General features: G+C 45.9%; 1 protein-coding gene across 1 annotated transcript in view; it reads left to right on the top strand.

The window, feature by feature from the left end:
* The window catches only part of LOC131185294 (uncharacterized), a 210,222-nt gene that overhangs the window by 133,838 nt on the left and 56,236 nt on the right, over positions 1 to 20,148 (top strand). The window contains exons 36-43 of the mRNA XM_058157710.1: positions 7,282 to 7,382; positions 9,596 to 9,714; positions 10,020 to 10,187; positions 11,787 to 11,998; positions 12,413 to 12,516; positions 12,965 to 13,083; positions 15,534 to 15,701; positions 16,560 to 16,765. Coding sequence (XP_058013693.1) covers positions 7,282 to 7,382; positions 9,596 to 9,714; positions 10,020 to 10,187; positions 11,787 to 11,998; positions 12,413 to 12,516; positions 12,965 to 13,083; positions 15,534 to 15,701; positions 16,560 to 16,765 — 1,197 coding nt within the window. The remainder of the gene's footprint in view (positions 1 to 7,281; positions 7,383 to 9,595; positions 9,715 to 10,019; positions 10,188 to 11,786; positions 11,999 to 12,412; positions 12,517 to 12,964; positions 13,084 to 15,533; positions 15,702 to 16,559; positions 16,766 to 20,148) is intronic.

Here is a 20,148-nt window from a genome sequence, read left to right as displayed (position 1 = left end):
GCCTGCAGCCCCCCCCATCCCCCCACTCCTCCTCCTCGTGGCAAGTGCCCGATAACCGTGCCGGATAAATTTTCTGGGCAGCCTGAGATGTCCCCGACCTTCTTGGGACAGTGCCAGCTCTACATGGCTATGAGGCCAGAGGATTTCCCAGACGACCGGGCTAAGGTGGCCTTCGTGATTAACCTTCTTTCCGGCTCGGCTGCTCGATGGGCCACGCCCCTCTTGCTCCAGGACAGCCCCCTGCTGGCGGACCAACAGCGTTTTTGGCAGCACCTGCGCACCATGTATGAGGACCCCGTTCGAATGCTGACGGCAACCAGGCGCCTTAAGGAACTCCGTCAAGGGAAACGCCCCCTGCAGGAGTACATCGCCGAATTTCGTCTTTTGTGCCAGGACTCTGACTGGAATGATGCAGCGCTGGTGGACACGTTCCAGGAGGGACTCTCAGAGGAATTGCAAGACTAGCTGGCCTGGGTGTAGGCGCCGCGGACCCTCGACAACTTGGTGCCCCTTTGTCTCTGCCTTGATGCCCGTCTGCAACGGCGACCATCCCGTTGCACCCCCCGGGACCCGCCATCGACATCTGCACCCCCACTTCCTGCACCACCAGCACCCCGGGTCGCCCCACGTTTTGTAACCGCTGCGGAAGAGCCCATGGAGTTGGGAGCGGCCAGACCTCGCCTGACAGCCCAGGAGCGGAACCGGAGGCGCCAAGGGGGATTGTGCCTGTACTGTGGGGAGCCCGGCCACTTCGCCGCTTCTTGCCCCAGAAAGCGAAGTGGGGCACGCACGCCGGTCCCCGAATCACAGTGTGACCAATCGGGAAACGGAGCAGGCCCGACCTCGGGGAAACCCTAGGTCGGGCACGTACTAAGCCCCCACTGGACATTGCAGAAGTAGACTCTGGGCCCCCTCGGCATCTGATTCTGGACACACGGATATGGTTGGGGAACCAGTCGGACGGGCTCCAGGCGCATGCGCTGGTGGACTCAGGGGCCACAACAAACTTTATGGACCAGGCCTTTGTGACCCAGTTTGCGGTCCCCGTGGTTCCGGTGGACCCTCCGATGCGGGTAGAGACAATTGATGGACGAGAACTGGTGTCCGGCCCCATTAAATTCGCCACCCAGCCTTTGCACCTGGCTATTGGGGACCATGAGGAGGCGATCCAGTTTTATGTCACGGCGGACCTTCATTTTCCCTTGGTCCTTGGGTTGGCCTGGCTTCGGACCCACGATCCTCAGGTGGCCTGGTCGCGGAACGCCATCTCTTTCCTGAGTCTGCAGTGCGTCGATCACATCCGCCACACCTGTGCCGGCCAGAACGTCCCCACCGCTGCCATCACCTTGCCTCCTGAGCTGATGGACTTCGCCAACGTGTTCAGCGAGAAGGAGGCAGACCGACTACCCCCGCATCGGCCCTACGATTGCCCCGTAGACCTTCTGCCCAACGCACCACTGCCTGTGGGACGCCTGTATTCCATGTCGGAGCCCGAGTTGGCCGCCCTCAGGGACTTCCTGGACAAAAATCTGGCCCGAGGGTTCATCCGGCCTTCAAAGTCCCCTCTCTCGGCCCCGGTCCTCTTCGTGAAGAAGAAGACAGGGACTTGCGCCTGTGCTGTGATTACCACCGGCTAAACGCCATTACGGTGCGGAATCACTACCCCCTGCCGCTCATCCCGGAGCTGCTGGAGAGGTTGCGGGAGGCACGATCTTCACCAAGCTTGATCTCCGGGGGGCCTACAACCTGGGGCAGATGCGAGAAGGAGACGAATGGAAGACGGCATTCGGCACCCGATACGGACACTACGAATATACTGTCATGCCATTTGGGTTGACCAACGCTCCCGCCGTTTTCCAGCACTTCATGAACGACGTGTTCCGAGACATGTTGGATCGGTTCGTGGTTATCTACGATAACATCCTGATTTACTCCCGGTCCAGGGAAAGCCACCTTCGACACGTCGGTCTGGTTCTGCAACGCTTGCGGGAGCAGCAACTCAATGCGAAGCTGGAGAAATGCGTCTTCTTCCGGACTTCCATACAATTCCTCGGGCATATCATCTCGCCCGAGGGCATAGCCATGGACCCATGCAAAGTAGAAGCTTTGTGTAGCTAGGAAGCCCCTTGTCGGGTGAAGGATGTTCAACGCCTGCTGGGCTTCGCCAACTACTACCGGACCTTCATCCCGGGCTTCGCCACACTGACGGCTCCACTTACCCAGCTCCTCAGGAAGAAGGTTGCGTTCCGGTGGGGTCCCCCGCAGCAAGAAGCATTCACAGCCCTCAAGAAAGCCTTCATCACGGAACCCGTCCTGAGGCATCCCGACCCGCTCCGGCCTTTTGTGGTGAAACAGACGTCAATGTGGCTCTGGGAGCGGTGCTGCTACAGGCTCCGGCGAATGGTGGCACACTTTCCCTGCTACTACTCCCGGAAACTCAATCCTTCCGGCGCAACTACACCATCTGGGAAAAAGAGTTGCTGGCTATCAAGGCTGCATTCGAGGCTTGGCGACACCATCTGGAGGGCCCGACATCAGGTGGAGGTCCGAATGGACCATCGGAATCTCGAGCACCTCACCACAGCTCGGAAGTTGAACCAGCGGCAGATCCGGTGGTCGTTGTTTTGCCGGTTCAACTTCCGTGACCTACATTCCAGCGGTCACAACCGGAGGCGGATGCCCTGTCCCGCAAGCCAGATTACCTCTGCGCCAGGACCCCTTCCTCCACGGACAGTGCTGCGGCAGAAGCCTTGGCGCAGCACGGGAACCAGTGGACTTGCGGGCCCAGGTGCGAGGCGCAGCGCCAGGGCGCCTGGTCGCAGCAAAGGAGGCGGAGGTGGGCCCCGTCTCCTTGGACCTTGGAGGAGGACTTACTCAAGTTTCGGGGGCGATTATATGTGCCCACAGGACCACTCCGAGCCCTTGTCATGACCCAGTGCCACGACAACCCTGCAGCAGGACATTTTGGGTTCTTCAAGACCCTCCACCTGGTGACACGGACCTTTTGGTGGCCCCGAGTGCGGCATGATGTACATGCCTACGTGACATCCTGCGTACTGTGCCGGCAAGCCAAGGCCGCCACGGGGGCCCCTCCCGGGCTCCTCCAGCCCTTGCCGACTCCCGACAGACCCTGGGGGGCGATCTCCATGAACTTCCTGATGGACCTGCCCCCGTCCTCTGGGTTCACCACGGTGCTGGTGGTGGTGGACATGCTCACCAAGATGGCACACTTCATCCCATGCCGCGAACTGCCCACAGCCGCAAAAACGGCCCTTCTGCAGCACATCTTCCGCCTCCATGGTCTACCGGACAGGGTGGTTTCGGACCGCGGAGTTCAGTTGACAGCTCGCTTCTGGAAGAGCCTGATGGCCGCGTTGGAGGTGCAGGTGTGTCTGTCGTCATCGCACCATCCGGAGACCGACGGGGGTACAGAGAAGGTCATCGGTATCCTGGAACAGTATCTCCGTTGCTTCATCAACCAGCAACAGGACAACTGGGCCGATTACCTGTCCCTAGCGGAGTTTGCTTTTAACAACTCTCAGCACACCTTTACTCAGATGACCCCGTTCTTTGCCAATGTGGGGTACCATCCATGGCTCTTCCCTCTGGCACCACCGGACTCTCCTGTTCCCGAAACGCAGACCTTCCTAACGGAATTGCATTCGGTCCAACAGTTGGTAGGTCAGCAGCTGGATCGGGCAAAGGAGGACTACAAACGGTCCGCCGACCGCTCCCGACGGGCAACGCCCCCGCTGGCAGTTGGAGACCGGGTGTGGCTCTCCACCAAACACCTCCCGTCCGACCGCCCGGTAAAGAAGTTGGACCACCGATTCAGCGGCCCGTTCCCTGTCGAGGCAGTCATCAACCCGGTAGCCTACCGACTGACCCTGCCACGATCCATGCGGATCCACCCGTCTTTCACCGGTCCCTTCTGGTTCCTGAGGCCACACCGAGTCCCCTTCGGTGCCCAACAGCACCCGTCACTGTCGCCGAGGACGGGTCGGAGGAATACGAAGTCCACAGCGTACGAGACTCCCGCTGGCTTAAGGGTCGTTTCCAATATTTGATCGCGTGGAAGGGATACGGGACTGATTTCTCCTGGGTAGATGCCTCCGATGTTCATGCCCCTGACCTGGTGCAGGCCTTCCATGAGCAGAACCCCGCCCGCCCGCATCCCGATCATCAGCCCCGGGGGAAGGGCCCTGCGGTGAGGATAGTTTTGTGACCCAGGTTCCTGGACCTGGACTCCTGGACTCGGATGATTCAGAAAGTGAGGGAAATTAAATTAAATTAGAAAAGGAGGCCTCTGGCTGACTCTTTGCTGGGAGTATTGGGGGAGGGAAACAGAACAAGTAGAGAACTCTTCTTGTAAAATATTTCTGGACTCAATTGTATCAATGTCCGAAATGAGGTGTGGGTTGCAGACAGGTGTGGGTTGCAGACAGGTGAGCTGTATTTGAGAATTGGTCTAGCAAATGTTTTGTATGCTCTGGTTAGTAGTGTAATCTTTCTGGAGAAGAAGCTACGCAAGATTAAGTTTACAACTCTTAAAGCCTTTTTGGCGATGTAATTGCAGTGGGCTTTGGCACTTAGATCGTTTGATATGAAAACTCTGAGGTCTTTGACGGGGTGAGGGTCATCTACAAGGTCATGTCCATCAAATTTGTATTTAGTGTTCTGATTCTTTTTTCCAATGTGTAAAACAGAGCATTTGCTGGTTGAGATTTGGAGTTGCCAAATTTTTGACCATTCCGACACAAACTCAAAGTCTTTTTGAAGGGTAGCCGCATTGTTGGTAGTGTTAAATACTAACATAAGACAATGATCAAGATGTCCAAAACTGAAGTCTCTGTCCCAACCTGCCCCCCATAGTAGATATGTTGAGAATTATTGTTGTTCAAAACAGATAGACTTCTTAGCTGCAAAACGTATTTACCTAAAGAGTGAGGTTCATCAGTAAATCTCTGCTTTCCATATGTAACTCTTTTTAGCACGTGGTGATTTGGGAGACTCTCAGGGTCCATCTGCATATTCTGCTAGCCAAGCTACAAAAAATGCCTCACTGGCTGTTTTTGTGGATCATTTCCCCTAATATTGTCTTCATCTCATCACCAGCCCACTGCAGAAACTTTATATATTAAATGTTTTTCTACCTTCTCTTAATCCAAGCCTTGCTGCATGCCAAAAGAGGAAACAGTTAACAAGGTTTGGTGGGGGGAGAGCAGCTGAGTACAAACAGAGGATTCCACCCCACTTTACCTATAGAAATGTCATACCCATTTCATACAGTAAAGCCCATTCTAGGGAGGTCAAGACCTGATTATAATCTTTACTACAGGCACTGCAACTGATTATGTGTTACAGAGAAAATAATTCAGCTATTATATACAAATGTATATACACACACACACACATGTATTTATTTATTTATTTATTTTGTTATAACAATATATGTAGGTATCATACAAAAATATTATATAATATATAAACACATATATGAGTAAATATAAGGAGATATAAGCATATATGTATATAGGAAGAAGAAAACCCTCCCACTTTTTTGAGTTAACAGATAATGAGCAGATGAGTTGCTGGCTTTGTACATAACATTCTTTTCTAGCCTCACTGTTATTGGTTCCTGCCTTGCTAACTTCAAATTTTATAAAGTTATCATTTCTGTTTGTAAAGACAACCCTCCCCCTGAAATACAGTAGATACTGTTCTATCTGATGTGCTCAACTGATTGGGAGGAATTCTGTGAAATACAAGTATTTGCCCAATCTTGAGAAGATTCATTGGGCTGTTAAAAGTATACATTTCACTGTCTGGTTTCACAAAGGATGCTAACTTGGTTATGAAACTAAACCATTTTCTGGGATTACTTTAGGAATCAAGTAACTAAATAATAAGCTGAATTCACAGACCCGTGCTAAGACACAATCTTTTCCCGTGAAACTAGTCAAGAGCAAAACCGCATTTATTGTGTTAGGCAAATGCAGCTCTGAGCTCTTTAGCTGACCTGGTAGAATACATTGGAAAACATGTTGGACTAATCAGTCATCGATTCTTTGCCATGGAGAAGGTATTGCAAAAGGATACATTTTGAGAATTGTGCAGCCATAGCTGTCCTTGACTGACTTAGAAAAGTTAAACAAGTTCAGGATGGGAGACAATCAGGAAGATCAGACTGAGAAGTTAAATAACTGTCCCAGAAGAAGGCAAACCAAACCACTCCTGTAATGGTGCCAAACAATCTCCCTGGATGCATCCATGAATTTATTAGAAGCTGAGCTCTAAGTGGAGGCCCATTTGTAGTTGTACCCAGCTAGATGAAAACAGGTTTGGGATTGAGTGAGAGTAAGTGGGTGAGCGTTTCAAAGAATTGCAGGGTTGTGGGCTAGACTGTTTTGGAAGAAATATCCATCTGGTTCAGTTCCAAGCTGGGAGAAAGACACTGGAAATATGGAGGCTGATTGGAAAGATGGTTTAATGATGAACCAGCAGGGTTTGTGGTTCTGGTGCAGCTGACAAAATGGAGTTGAGAGTAGGGATGTTTTATATCTTCTTTGGGTTTGTACTTGAGCTTCCTGTTCCTGTGCAAGAACATGTCCTTTAATATTCTATTGGCTGTTGTCAGATTCCTATGGGGTCATGTAGGGGTCATAGCTGGCTCTATAGGCAAAAGAGGAAAGCAAATCCTAGGTGCTCCTCTGAGATAATCTGGTCAACCTCTGTCTTATTGTTTATCTGAACTCCCACAGAACTTTCTGTGACTTTGAACTGCTGGGTGTGTGTGTACAATGAAGAGGCTTGTGTTCTGGAAAAGGTGTTGGGCGATTCCTGTTGTGGCTTAATGGCTTTCATCCTGTTTTGGATCTTGAGTGAGGGGCTACTTCCAATCCTATCACTCTGCTTTTGTTAGCTGTCAAACTGCTTTAAGCAGTTTCAAAATATCTTGTCTTGAATGGATTATCAAATCTGCATTTCTAAAAGATGCCTCCTCAGTTTCTGTTTGCAGGCAGGGAGACTGGGGCTGCTTTCTGCATCTTAAAAAAACACGTTTCTCCATTTCTCATTTAGGCAAATATAATATTCTATCTTTTTTAATATTTCTTCAAATATTTCATTCTTCTAAAGGGGGGGCTTCCAAAGCAACAGCAAAGCTCTTTCAATATTGCTGCCACAAAATTGCTTGGTTGTGTCCCTAAAGTCAGTAGAGATCAAGCCTGAATTGGCAGAGCTTTTGCCTCCCTTTACGTGTCAAATTATTATGTCTCCTAGACTGAAGGGATTTAACAACATCTATTCCAACATCCCAGCGGAAAATGCTGCAAACATTTTTGGATTCATCAAAGCATTTTTGATGTCAAAAGTCAAATCAGGTAACTATACCTTAAGGAGACTCTAGCCCTGGATGGCACATCTATGCATGCATGCCAGAGGTGGCACACAGCACCTTCTCTGATGACACGAGAGCCATCGCCACAGTTCAGTTCTGCTGCCCATGCACCTCTTGCCAGCCCACGGATGTGATCTTTGGGTCTCTGCTGCACATGTGCAGGGGGGCTCTGGTGCATGTGGGGGTGCGGGCTGCATGTGGGGGTGCTGGTGCATGCATGGGGGCACACACACATTGCATTTGGGGGGTTTGGGCACGCGCACATTCGCACATGCACACACACGCTTTGGGCACTCAGTCCTGAAAAGGTTAGCCATCACTACTCTAGCCTTTACTGTTTAAGCATGCAAAACAGGCTGCGTTATGTGGCTAAAAAGATCCTGACCATTAATCATGAATGTTAATCCATCTGACACAGTACTTACAAAAAAAAAAAGAATTAGAATCAACCATGAAAAATGTAGCTGTAAAAAACGGGGGACAGGATGTTAGGTTTCATCCAGAGAAATTTGGTTTCCTAATCCAATGAAATGGATACTTGTGGTAAGAAGGCAGAGACAGTTGTCAGAGAGGACCTCATCCCTCAACTAAAAAAGTTTCCCAATCATTAAGTGAAGATTGCAACCCAGAAACACCCATATCTAAGCTTTTGCGTGAGCCTGGGAATGAAAAGAAAAGATACTGTTTATGTTCCACTTGGGTTTCCCCCACCACCACTTTTTTCCACTTTTAAGTCAAAATCATTAAAAGAAACCAATGAAAAGGGAATGAAACCAAGAAACCAAAGCCTGGGTTTCACTAGCTTTTCAGATTGCATGTATTTAAAGATGGGAAAAATTGGTAAGGGATCAGCTCTTTCTTGACTTTCACACTTGATCAAAGTCAGCGAATTTAAATATATTAATGCTGCTTTCTCCCATTTTGGTGGCCTCCAGATGCACTGAGTTAAAATCCCTATGATTCCCAAGCTTTTTCAGAATAGTCAGTGATTGAAAATAATTCGCTAGGTTATCCAATGAATCTAGCAAATGTCTGATTGAGGAAGGTGTTTGTTTCAGTGTTTGCTAGAAATATATACAGAGTGGGCCTCCTCGGGGTGCCGTCGGCTAGACAATGTCGGCTGGTGACCCCCAGGGGGAGGGCCTTCTCTGTGGGGGCCCCAACCCTCTGGAACGAATTACCACCTGGTATTCGCCAACTCCCTGATCTCCGGACTTTCTCTGACGCGAGCTGAAAACATGGCTGTTTCATCGTGCAGGACTGGCCTGATAGTTTTAATTGGGAATTTTAAATGGGTTTTAAGGAATTAGCCTAAATTTAAATATTTCATTTTAAATCATTTTAAAAATCATTCGTAAAAATTGTTTTAATATGGCTGTAAACCGCCCTGAGTCCTTTGGGAGAAGGGCGGTATAGATAGATAGATAGATAATAAATAAATAAATAAATAAATAAATAAATAAATAAATAAATAAATAAATAAATAAATAAATAAATAAATAAATAAGGGAGGCTTGCGTTCACTAATCCAGTCATTGTTTTTCAGCACAAACTACCAAACAAAATAGTGGCAGTGGGGAAAAAATAAAAAACTGGTAGTTGGTGCTATGTACAGTATGTCACCTTGAGCTCCATAGGAAAAATAGGATAAAAGCTGGGCACTCGCTAATGATTGCAGATTCAGAAGAGTTGTTTTAAATTTGAAATGGGTTACTCCTTGAAACATTTCCAGAATGGTAGGACAGGCTATGAACTCCAAATGCTTCAAACTTTGCATACCCAAACCAATAATACATGTGTTACTTTTATCCTCTGGTGACCCCTTTCTTTCACATGGGAAGCTTGATGTGGTGAGAAAAAATTCACCCAGCGAACTAGTTCATGATTTACTTCCTTATAATTTAGCAAGTGACTTGCAGCTTATTAAACTAGAAGCTGCAGTGACTGGGTTCCTAAAACTTGCCAGGCGGTGAACAAGAATTCAGCTACAGAGATCTTCCTTCTGATTCAAAACTGAAGATCCTCTGGGGAAAGTCAGTCCTGTTATTGTCTCCAACTGATTCTGTCCCCTGAGACAAAGGAAGAGTATGGCAGGAGATTTCTCCTGAGCCCAGCACAACTGGTAGGGCTATCATTGTTGGAAACTGATTTTTAGACAACTTAGCAGGACACAATTGGTTTGCTTTGTCTCTCAAGGCTTGGCCTGTGGACACCCTACCCAGAGCTTTCGGGACTGGCTACAAATCCACCTTGGGAACTTTAGCCGAAATGCGGAATACCATGACTTGCTGAGCTGGAACCTGTATTTTGATGGTGTAAGTAGACATAATTTCAAATGATCACAATTATCGTTGTTGCAAAACTTCCTCTACGCAAAGAAAAAAGAAGGACCAAGTGAGTCTTGCAGGCTTCTGAGTTATTAGGAATTCTCCTTCTTCCCCTCATTATCATCTCCCTGCTGCTCAAAACCAATGGGAAAAAGCTTTACGCAGACAGAAATCAAAACTTGAAATAAGGAAGAATGGATGATAAGCAGTGGTGCAACATTTGTGCCTCCTAGAAGTACTCAAGTTTTCAAGTTTGTGATCATTTGCTCTGAGTCCTTTTCCTCCACTTCTAGATGGCTGTCTTAGAATATTTGTCTCCATCACAACTTGCATCATTCACTCTGGAATCTGGAATCATCATCAACAAAGAGCACATGTGCCAGATCCTTGCAAGATTGCAGAACAAACCATTAGCAGAAAATTATGAATATTTGGATCAATTCAACACAGTGGCCCAGAAGGTATGATATTTGATTAATGCAGGTAATCCTCAGGTTATGATGGGAGTTGGAACAGGAATTTCCATCACAAAGCAATGTAGTCATAAAGCACGATATCGCAGGACTACTTAGTCATTACCTGGCAATCTTGTAGGACCATGTGGATTGTTATGCAGGAAGAGGTAGAAGTCCCAGACAAGCAGGTTGCTGGTTATGGGTACCACAGGGGATAAGGGGTACCACAAGCAAGTGCTATGGAGCATGAGTGGTAAAAAAAAAGGAAACATGAGAAATTGTCATCAAATGACAATGCTGCAATGTCATAATTACAAACAGGGCACCGAGCGCCTAGATCACCTAGATACTGCAATAGCCAGAACTTCAAAGACCATTTATAAGTCCCCTTCATTCTGTGCTGTTGTAACCTTAAATGGTCAATGAATGAGTGGTCATAAACCAAAGCCTATCTGTGCGTATGTATGTGTCTATATCTATTTACATACTCACACAAGATCTTCTTTTCCCCAGCCAAACCAACTTTCCAGTTTCCTGCTGTTCTTAGTTCTTCCTCAAGCTTTTAGAATTATTTCAGGTACCAAGTGCCTGAACTGAGGAAGAGAAGCAGAATTTTGTTTCCAATTGGTCTAAAACTTGGCAACTTCAAATATCAACCAGCAAATGCTCAGTCTTACATATTGGTAAAAAGAACCCTAATATCAAATACAAGCTTGATGGACATTACCTTACTGACGACCCCCTCCCTGCCAAAGACCTTGGAGTTTTCATATCAAATGACCTAAATGCCAAAGCCCACTGCAACTACATAGCAAAAAAAGCTCTAAAAGTTGTAAACTTAATTTTACATAGCTTCTTTTCCAAAAACTCTACACTACTAACCAAAGCATACAAAACATTTGCCAGACCTATTCTTGAATACAGCTCATCTGTCTGGAACCCATACCACATCTCTCACATTAATACTATCGAACGCATCCAGAAATATTTTACTAGAAGAGTTCTTCGCTCCTCCGAAAACAACAAAATACCTTATACCACCAGGCTTGAAATCCTGGGTTTAGAAAACTTAGAACTCCGCCGACTCCGACATGATCTGTGTTTAACACACAGAATCATCTATTGTAATATCCTTCCTGTAAAAGACTACTTCAGTTTCAATCGCAACAATACAAGAGCAAACAATAGATTTAAATTTAATGTCAACCGCTTCAAACTTGATTGCAGAAAATATGACTTTTGTAAGAGAGTTGTTAACGCTTGGAACTCACTACCTGACTCTATAGTCTCTACTCAAAACCCCAAAATCTTCAACCAAAAACTGTCTACCATTAACCTCACCCCATTCCTAAAAGGATTATAAGGGGCATGCATAAGAGCACAAAAGTGCCTACCGTTCCTGTCCTATTGTTCTCTTCATTATAGTATTATATGTATACTTTTACTTATATATACTTTTTCTCTCATGATGAATTATTGTTTATGTTGATGATTGTATATACTGTTGTGACAAAATAAAATTAAAAAAATTGATGAGCAATCAGTTCTTTACACCAAGTTTTAAACAAATCCCAATAGTTCTATTTTCTCTTTTTAAACACACAGCTTGGGATAACATCCCTGAAAGATGAAGGCATACAAAAACAAATGCTTTTGCAGTTTCTTCAGGGGGCTGAAGGTACATTCTCAACATTTGCTCCAGAAAACTGGACCCACTTGCTGTCAACAAGACTGGGCCTCCTTTTGCCAAGCATCAGCGAAAAGGAATCTCAAAGGATCTTGTCATATGTTTCAACTTGTGACAGCTTCAGAGCTGTGTGAGTATAAAGCAAAAGGCAAAAGAAGGTGACAATCCACTTTGGGGATATTTGGAAGGGGGATCAGAAAAGTTAAGGACCACACCATCAAAGTATCTGTATCACAGTATTGAGATAGACCAACTGGCCAAGTCCCCCAGGGAGCTTCTCCAGCTTAAAGGGAATGGGCCAGCAATTTCCAGTAATTTGAAGTTTGTGCTAGTTATTGTATAATTTGTATCACTTGTGCAATGACATAACATGTCATTATATCTTATACCTAGCCATAGACTGCTATCATAGTTCTTTTACAGCTTCTTTCACCACCGCTTTTGGTTTTTTAAGCCCCCATGTTACATTTCTTGAGCCACTGCAAACCATCCTCAGTATCAAATGGATATTTGTGACACCGTATTTCTTGTTGCTGTTGTCCAGGGTATCCTCTGTCAACCAGGTTTATCCTTCTATACCATTGGCCAATCGAAAAGGCATCTACGATACTTTATTTGCTTTCCTCGATACTCAACGCAAAATCACAGGTAATTGCCGTCACATGGATTTTGCAGGTCTGCAGTGAAAATTACAAGGAAGAGATATGAGATAGAGCCAACCAATCAGCAGGGCTTATGCTCATTCCACTTATGCAGGCAGGCACCAATGTTCCTTATGCAATCTCCCATTACTCCTGGAAGAAGAGGGTGGCAAACTATTTCAATAGCATTGCCAAGGAAACTGCTTGGATATTTATTTATTTATTTTATTTTATTTTATTTGAATTTATATCCATGAAGCCATGAAGGGTTGATTCAGCTTAATGGAAACTTTATTTTTTATAGAAAACAAAAAAACCCACCAAGTTTTGTTTGCACATGATATCAAGAGTGTCAAGATTGATTATTGTTCCTCCTAATCGAGAGCCAACCTTAAAATTGATGTTCCAGGTGGATATCTACTTAGCATGTATTTTTCTGTCCTTTGACATGACAGGATCTGCATGTTCTTCTCATACCGAGGGTACAGAGTCCTGGCTGCAAGACCACCTTGGGTCCTTTGTCAAACAAGCTCTTTATGAAGATTTGATCAAACTGCTGGCCAGCTTCAGTGCGGTATTATAGCTGGATTGTATGATCTGAAATATTTCACTGCCATGCCCAGCCTTCATTCTACCAGCTCAAATACTTTTTTGTTATGTGCTCCTAACCATGTTTTGCACACTGATCCTTAATGTAAGGTAACAGAATAATAGAGTTGGAAGGGATCTTGAGATCTTCTAGTCCAATGCCCTGTTTAAGCAGGAAGCCCGATATCATTTCAGACAAATGGTTGTCAATTCTTCTTTAAAACCTCCAGTGTTGGTAGCACTCACAACTTCCGGAGGCAAGTCGTTCCACTGATTAATTGTTCTGTCAGGAAATTTCTCCTTAGTCCTAAATTGGTTCTGAGAGATAACAAAGGACAAGGACACCAAGGAACAGTAATGACAGTAACATTTGAGAAGCTTCCTTTCACTTTTATTCTTAGATATCAAAGAATAAGTACACCAAGGAATAGAAAAAACTTTGAAGAAAGTCTGTTACAAAAGTTGTCCCTGAACATGCTTACAATGCCAGAGGGAGCCACCCCCTCAACAACTGGGTGAGGTCAACAAGAAGTAGAGTCTCCAGAATTTGGCTCAACAAAGATGCCAGGCAAAAGGGCAAATCTTATTGCCTCTTTTCTCCACCCCCACCCCCTTTGGAATGCTCATCATGGTGCTCAGATAATTAACAAGATAATTCATGCTCCTATTGACACTCATTGGAAAGGAAGGAATTGCAAAAAAGAGGAATTTGCAAGTACTGGCAGTTTGCCTGGTGCACTTGCACTGGGAGCGCAAACAGCTTAGAAGTCAAAAAACGCCTTCAGTGCCAAGCTGCCTTTCATCAATTTCAGGGCTGAGCATAGCACTTATTAGAAAAATGCTATGCTATGAAAAGCAATTCAAGAAGAAAAAGCTTGTTTATGAGGGTTGAAAAAATAATTGGGTCAGGCATAGGACACCACAGTTATCTGTGGGCAGATCAAAATCTGCAAGATGGTGGGCATGTTGTGATGACTGAAGATCTAGTCCTTTTCTGTGAAAAAAGTATGTAGAAAGGGAATTGGGTCGTAAATCACAACCTAGCACCTTCCATATTTTTACCCTCCTTTTATATATTCCTGTTTTCAAAAGTTTTGGATTCCTCATGACAAATCCGTTCTTTTTTGAAAAAATAAATTTATCATTTCAGATAATTTACAGAATACTGTGTACACACACAGTAGCAGTGGGATATCATATTTAAATGAAAGGGAGCAAAGGACTACATTGCCAATGCCAAAATTATTCCAACTGCAAAGCAGGCTTATGGACAGAATGAGTTTCCAATTTCACCTAAATTCTACTTGGCTCTTCTGATGACCTCATAATCCTTATGATGTCACTTGCTTCCCTTGTTCAAATTAGAGACAGCCACAATGTGGGATTTCAGTTTGATAATCTGCTTTTGGCTCTAATCTTTGAGAAGCTTCCTTTCACCTCTATTCTCCCCAGTTTAGTCCTCCAAGAAAGGACACCAAGCCCTTTTGCAGCAAGAGGCTTTGAACTGGGAAAAAGAAGTGTAACCTACAGGAATCTTCAATCTTTCAGATCACCATAAGTTCTATAACCTGAGATGTGGCCTGAGATGTCTTTCTCTAGGCTTAGCTTCTCTACAGTTAGGATGGGACAGAACAGTTCAAGTTCTAGGACTCCGGAATGTCTACAGCAGACTTTCTCTAAGATTTGTGGACTTCCACGCCCAGAATTCCCCAGCCACCTTGATCCAGAGCAGGGGTCTCCAATCTTGGCCACTTTTAAGACTTGTGGATTTCAACACTTAGCTCACTTTGGTGAAGCAAAAAAGGAACTTTAATGCTTGTTTGGTGCTCTCAAAAGTCACAACCAAAGAAAGACAGGCTGGAATACATCTTGGTTGGCTTTAGCCCACCCAAACTAAGAGATATTCAAGTCTGATGACAGCATTTTAGGGAAAGTGAAAAAAACCCAATAGTTACTCCAAGGTCTTGAAGCTTCTTTTTCACTAGATTAGCAGGAGACCATGAGAATTAACAAGACTGATTTGATGCAGCAGATGGCAAACTATCTCTATGCAGGTCCAGTGGTCACATCTCAGGACACATATTTAATCAAACTTGAGAAATGTTAAAATGTTCTTTCTGTTAGATTGTTCTCTCTAACCATAGAATGAGCTAATGTTTCTTTAAAAAGAAATTAACAGATTGAAACTCTGTTTAGAAAGGTAATTTTAGCTCCAGAAGTGAGCTTTTCACTGCCATGAAGGAGGGAATTTTTTTTAAATCTAAGATTTATCTTTAAATGCAAATTGGGTACATGTGCACAACATAAGCTTCAGAAAGGTGTAAGCCACAACATCACATTCAACAAAAATGAAGGCACCATTAGTATAATAAGAAAAGAAATTTCCACACAAGAAAACTATATTGGTTTACCAATGTCTTTTTTGTATATTTACAGTTTGAGATCAAGGATAATCTTACCTCCACCCAACTTGCTCACGTCTTTTTTGGCTCTAACATCCTGGATAATCCTGATATGGTCCGTGCACTTCTAATGCCTTTAGAAAACAGGTCTCTGGAAGAGACCATTGCTTTTGTGTCAGAGTTTGTCCTCATTGCATCACAGGTAGGTTGTCTTTTATAGGATTTTTCATCAAACCATTTTGCCTGCAGGGATTCAGTACTGCAGCCTTTAGATCCCTTGTCATCATTGGGTTTTTTTCTTTGCAACAATTCCCCTATGCAACTACAAGAAGCCTTTTTAGTTACTGGATCAAGCAACTTAAACCTCAGGCCAGAGGAGTCTGATTTCAGGAGTTATTTGCAAGGGATCAATCCAGATGCAGAATAATTGATATACCCCATCCCCAACAATTTGTTGCAAATGTAAGCAAGAAGAGAGGATGTTGGAAGAGAGAAAAAAATAACAAGATCCAAAAAAAGGAGGATTCAGAAAGAGAGTGAATAGAAGGCTTCACTCCCTTTGATTGATCTGCTACTTGCTTCAGTTCCACCCATCTGCAGTCAAGATAATCCACGCAAGATTAATTCCAAGTATAGTTAGGGCTCAAAAAGATTTAGGGACACATATGAAGCATCTGGAATCTCTTCTGGCTTATTATAATTAATGGAATATATTCAAGAATTGTCTTGGTCCAATGCATAGTCTAATAGGATTTTTGAAGCAATGAACTTGGCTGGGCCTTGCTTTTTCAGCAACCTCACCCCAAATGGGGAGATTTGGACCACAAGACTATAGCCAAGTGCCCAAAATGCCCTTGCTTAGCAAGAAAAAGCAAAATGGCCATTGGGTTGTTCCCAAAACTGCATTTATTTTATTTTCATTGCATGGTCTGTATTTCTCTGCCATTTTGGATTGAATTGTTAATTAGAGGATCTGGAGGGGGTGGGTGCTCTCCTTCCCCTGTTTTTGGGATGAAATCTTGGTTAATGTGAATTGTCTGGTTGTGTTTCTACTTGTCAGAAGAGAGTGATCCTGGAAAACACAGATGTGAGGTTTTTGATGCTTGAAGCCTTTTTCTACAAGATGCAAGATTTGCTCCTCAGTGCCTCTGTCTCTCAGTACAAAGATTGGTTCCAGAGTAAGCTGACTCTGTGGCTGCCCAGTATGAATACCACCATCCTTGCAATGATCCCCAAAACTGTCCCTTGTGGCTCTTTCAAAGCTATGTGAGTAATTCGATCATCAATAGATTTATCAGGGCTTCAAAAGAGATTAAGGGAAATGTTAAGTTCTGGAAGTAACGAGGCTGGAGACCAGGGTAGTGACAACAGCTCTTTAATATAGGGTGAACCCAGCAACAGGCTGGGGGAAAAACCTCTCCTTTTATACAGTTCTGCTGGAGGCTTCGTCCAATCAGCAACGTGCTGATTTCCCGCTCAAATATTTAAAGGTACAAACCTGAATACATAACACTCCTCCCCTCCCAGAAAACACTTTGCCTCTATTTACATATTTATTTACATGTTATTTTTCGACGTAGTCACGCAAATAACCTGGGCGTCTCCTAGTTCTTTCTGACCTGCGCGGTTCAGTTCTGGGTGGTGTTTTGAGCTGGTCGGAGGGGCTGTTTTCTCCTCCCAGCTCTTTCTCTGAGCCAACGGGCTCTGGATTATTGGCTGACTCTTTTTCTTGGCCATCCGGCCTTGGATTACTTGAAACTTTCCAGCTGTTTCCCTCGGGAACCTGATGGCGTCGCTGGAACTCTGGGACCTCAGCTAAGTCTTGCGCCTCCCGGGTCATTGTCAGCTGTGGAATTCAAATTGGTATTGGTCATGATTTGTTTCATTTGGTTGGTTTGATCAGTTATTCGTTTCCTTAACTGATCTATGTGGCGCCTCCACACTCGGTTGTCTGGTAGCACTACCACGTACGGTTTTGGCCCGGTTATCTTTATTATTTGGCCTGCGCACCAACTAGCGCCGTCCCCATAGTTTCGGGCCCACACCCGGTCGCCTATGCTCATTTCCCTTGTCTTTTCTAGTTGCCCCTTGTAACCCTCTGGTGTGTAATGGGGATTCAAGCGTCAAGTGGGCACCGGAGTTTCCGTCCCATTAGTAATTCGGCTGGGCTTTTCCGGTGGCCGTGCTTGGGGTTCTGTGCTGACGGCTAGGAAAAGTCTATCTTTGTTTGCCAGTCACCTGGCTTGAGCCTGGACAATGCCTCCTTAGCGCTCGGACGGAACGCTCTGCAAGGCCATTCGGCGCAGGGTGGAAAGGCGCAGAGAGGGCATGTCGGATGCCTCCTCTGCCAGGTATTCTTCAAACTGGGCTGCCGTGAATTGGGGCCCATTGTCGGACACCAGAGTGTCCGGCAACCCGTGAGTTGCGAATAGGTGGCGCGGGGCTGCGATTACTGCTTGACGTAGTGGATTTCATGAGTATGATCTCCAACCATTTGGAGAATGCATCAACAACCACTAGGAATTTTGGCGTGGAAAGGGCCAGCAAAATCAATGTGGATTCTTGACCAGGGCCCTTGGGGCTTTTCCCATTCTGACTGGGGCCGTTGGGGGTAGAGGTCTGGACTCTTGGCAAGCCTGGCATTTCCCTACCCTCTCAGCAATCTCTGCGTCCATGAGTGGCCACCATACATAGCTTCTAGCTAACCCCTTCATCCTTACGATCCTGGGTGACCCTCGTGGAGGAGGTCCAATACCTTTCCCTTAACTTATCAGGAATTATTACACGATCACCCCATAACAGGCACCCCTTGAGCCGAGAGCTCATCTCGTTTTTAACAAATTCTTTGAACCGTTAGCCCGGCGCGGGCCACCTCTCTGTACCCAACCGAGTACAGTCTTAACACAATGTCGGTATGATGCCGAGCCACTTCCTTAGATGTGACTGGGCCAGAGTCCAAAGAGTCAATAAGTAGGATGGGTGTCCCGGGTGGGGTCTTGGTCGCCCCTGGTAGTGGGCATCGGCTCAAGCGTCTGCATGCCCACTTCTTTTCCTGGTCGATGCTGCAGCTTATGCGAATAAGCGGCTAAGAATATAGTCCATCGGGTCAAGCGTGGCGAAAGTGCCACAGGCGTTGGCGATCGCCAGCCAGTATTCCTAGTAACGGTCTGTGGTCAGTCACGATTTCAAAATTCCGCCCAAAGACATATTCGTGGAATTTTTTAACCCCTGACACAATGGCTAGTGCTTCTTTGTCTAATTGGCTGTAGTTTCTCTCTGGGGAGGACATCGTTCTAGAGTAAAAAGCTATAGGGGCTTCTGTGCCGTTTGGAAGTCTATGGCTGAGTACAGCCCCCACCCCATAAGGGGAGGCATCGCAAACCAACACTAGGGGTAATGAGTTGTGATATTGTATGAGCAGGCTATCACTTGAGAGCAGGTTCTTTACTGCTTCGAAAGCCCTATTTTCTGTCTTTCCCCAAGACCAAACAGTATTTTTCCCTAAGAGCCTATGCAGCGGTTCCGCAACGGTTGCTTTGTTCTTTAAAAAGACCGCATAGAAGTTCACCAACCCCAGGAATGCCTGCAGCTCTGCTTTATTTTTAGGCGCTGGAGCCTTCCTAATTGCCTTGACCTTGCTCTCAGTAGGGTGAATTCCTTTCTTGTCTATCCGGTAGCCCAAGAAATCGACGGATTCAACCCCTATCTGGCATTTGTTTGCCTTGACTTTTAATCCGGCTGTCCGGAAAATCCCCAAAACCTTTCTTAAACGTTCCCCCAATTCCTCCATGTTTTCCCCTGAAATGAGGACGTCATCAAAGTATGGAACTACCCCTGGGAGCCCCTGCAGTAGTCGTTCCATTAGGTTTTGGAACAACCCTGGTGCCACACTGACCCCAAATTGCAATCGGGTGCACTTGAATGCCCCCCTGTGCGTTACAATTGTTTGGGCTTCGGCTGTGCGGGCGTCTACGGGCAGTTGCTGGTAGGCTTGGGCTAAGTCTAACTTTGCAAAGACTTGTCCTTGCCCCAAAGAGTGCAATAAGTGTTGCACCACGGGTAAGCGCTTTTCTGTAAGGCTTTGTTAAGCGTCGCCTTGTAGTCAGCGCAAATTCTAATTGACCCGTCCGACTTTATTGGGGTGACGATTGGCGTCTCCCACTTTGCGTGATCGACTGGCACCAAAATCCCCTGATTTATGAGCTTGTCCAGCTCCTTATCGATTTTCGGTTTTAGGGCAAAAGGGACTCTCCTCGCTTTAAGCCTAATGGGGGCTACCTGGGGGTCTAAGTTGAAGGAAATAGGGGTCCCCTTGTACTTGCCCAGGCAGTCCTTGAAGACATCTTCGAACTCGTTAAAGAGAATGTCTTTCAGGTTACAGTCACTTTTGTAGATGCCAGTCACTCCCATGCCCAGGGCACGAAACCAGTCTAGTCCCAACAGACTGGGCAGAGTTCCTTCGACGATCGTGATGGGCAGGGTCTTCTTGTATGGACCGTACTCGACTCGGACGGAGGTGGTCCTCGAACAGGGATGCGATTCCCCTGGTAGTCGTGGACTCGTAGCCGTTGTGCTTGCAGGTGGCGCTTTGCGACGGACGGCAGCGACTTCGCCAAAGTGTCCCAGGACATGATGGTGATCGCTGATCC

This window comes from Ahaetulla prasina, chromosome 14 (genome assembly GCF_028640845.1).
Source record: "Ahaetulla prasina isolate Xishuangbanna chromosome 14, ASM2864084v1, whole genome shotgun sequence".
NCBI classification, from domain to species: Eukaryota; Metazoa; Chordata; class Lepidosauria; order Squamata; family Colubridae; genus Ahaetulla; species Ahaetulla prasina.
Note: the sequence above shows the minus strand (reverse complement) of the source record. Positions and strands in the feature narration are given on the sequence as shown.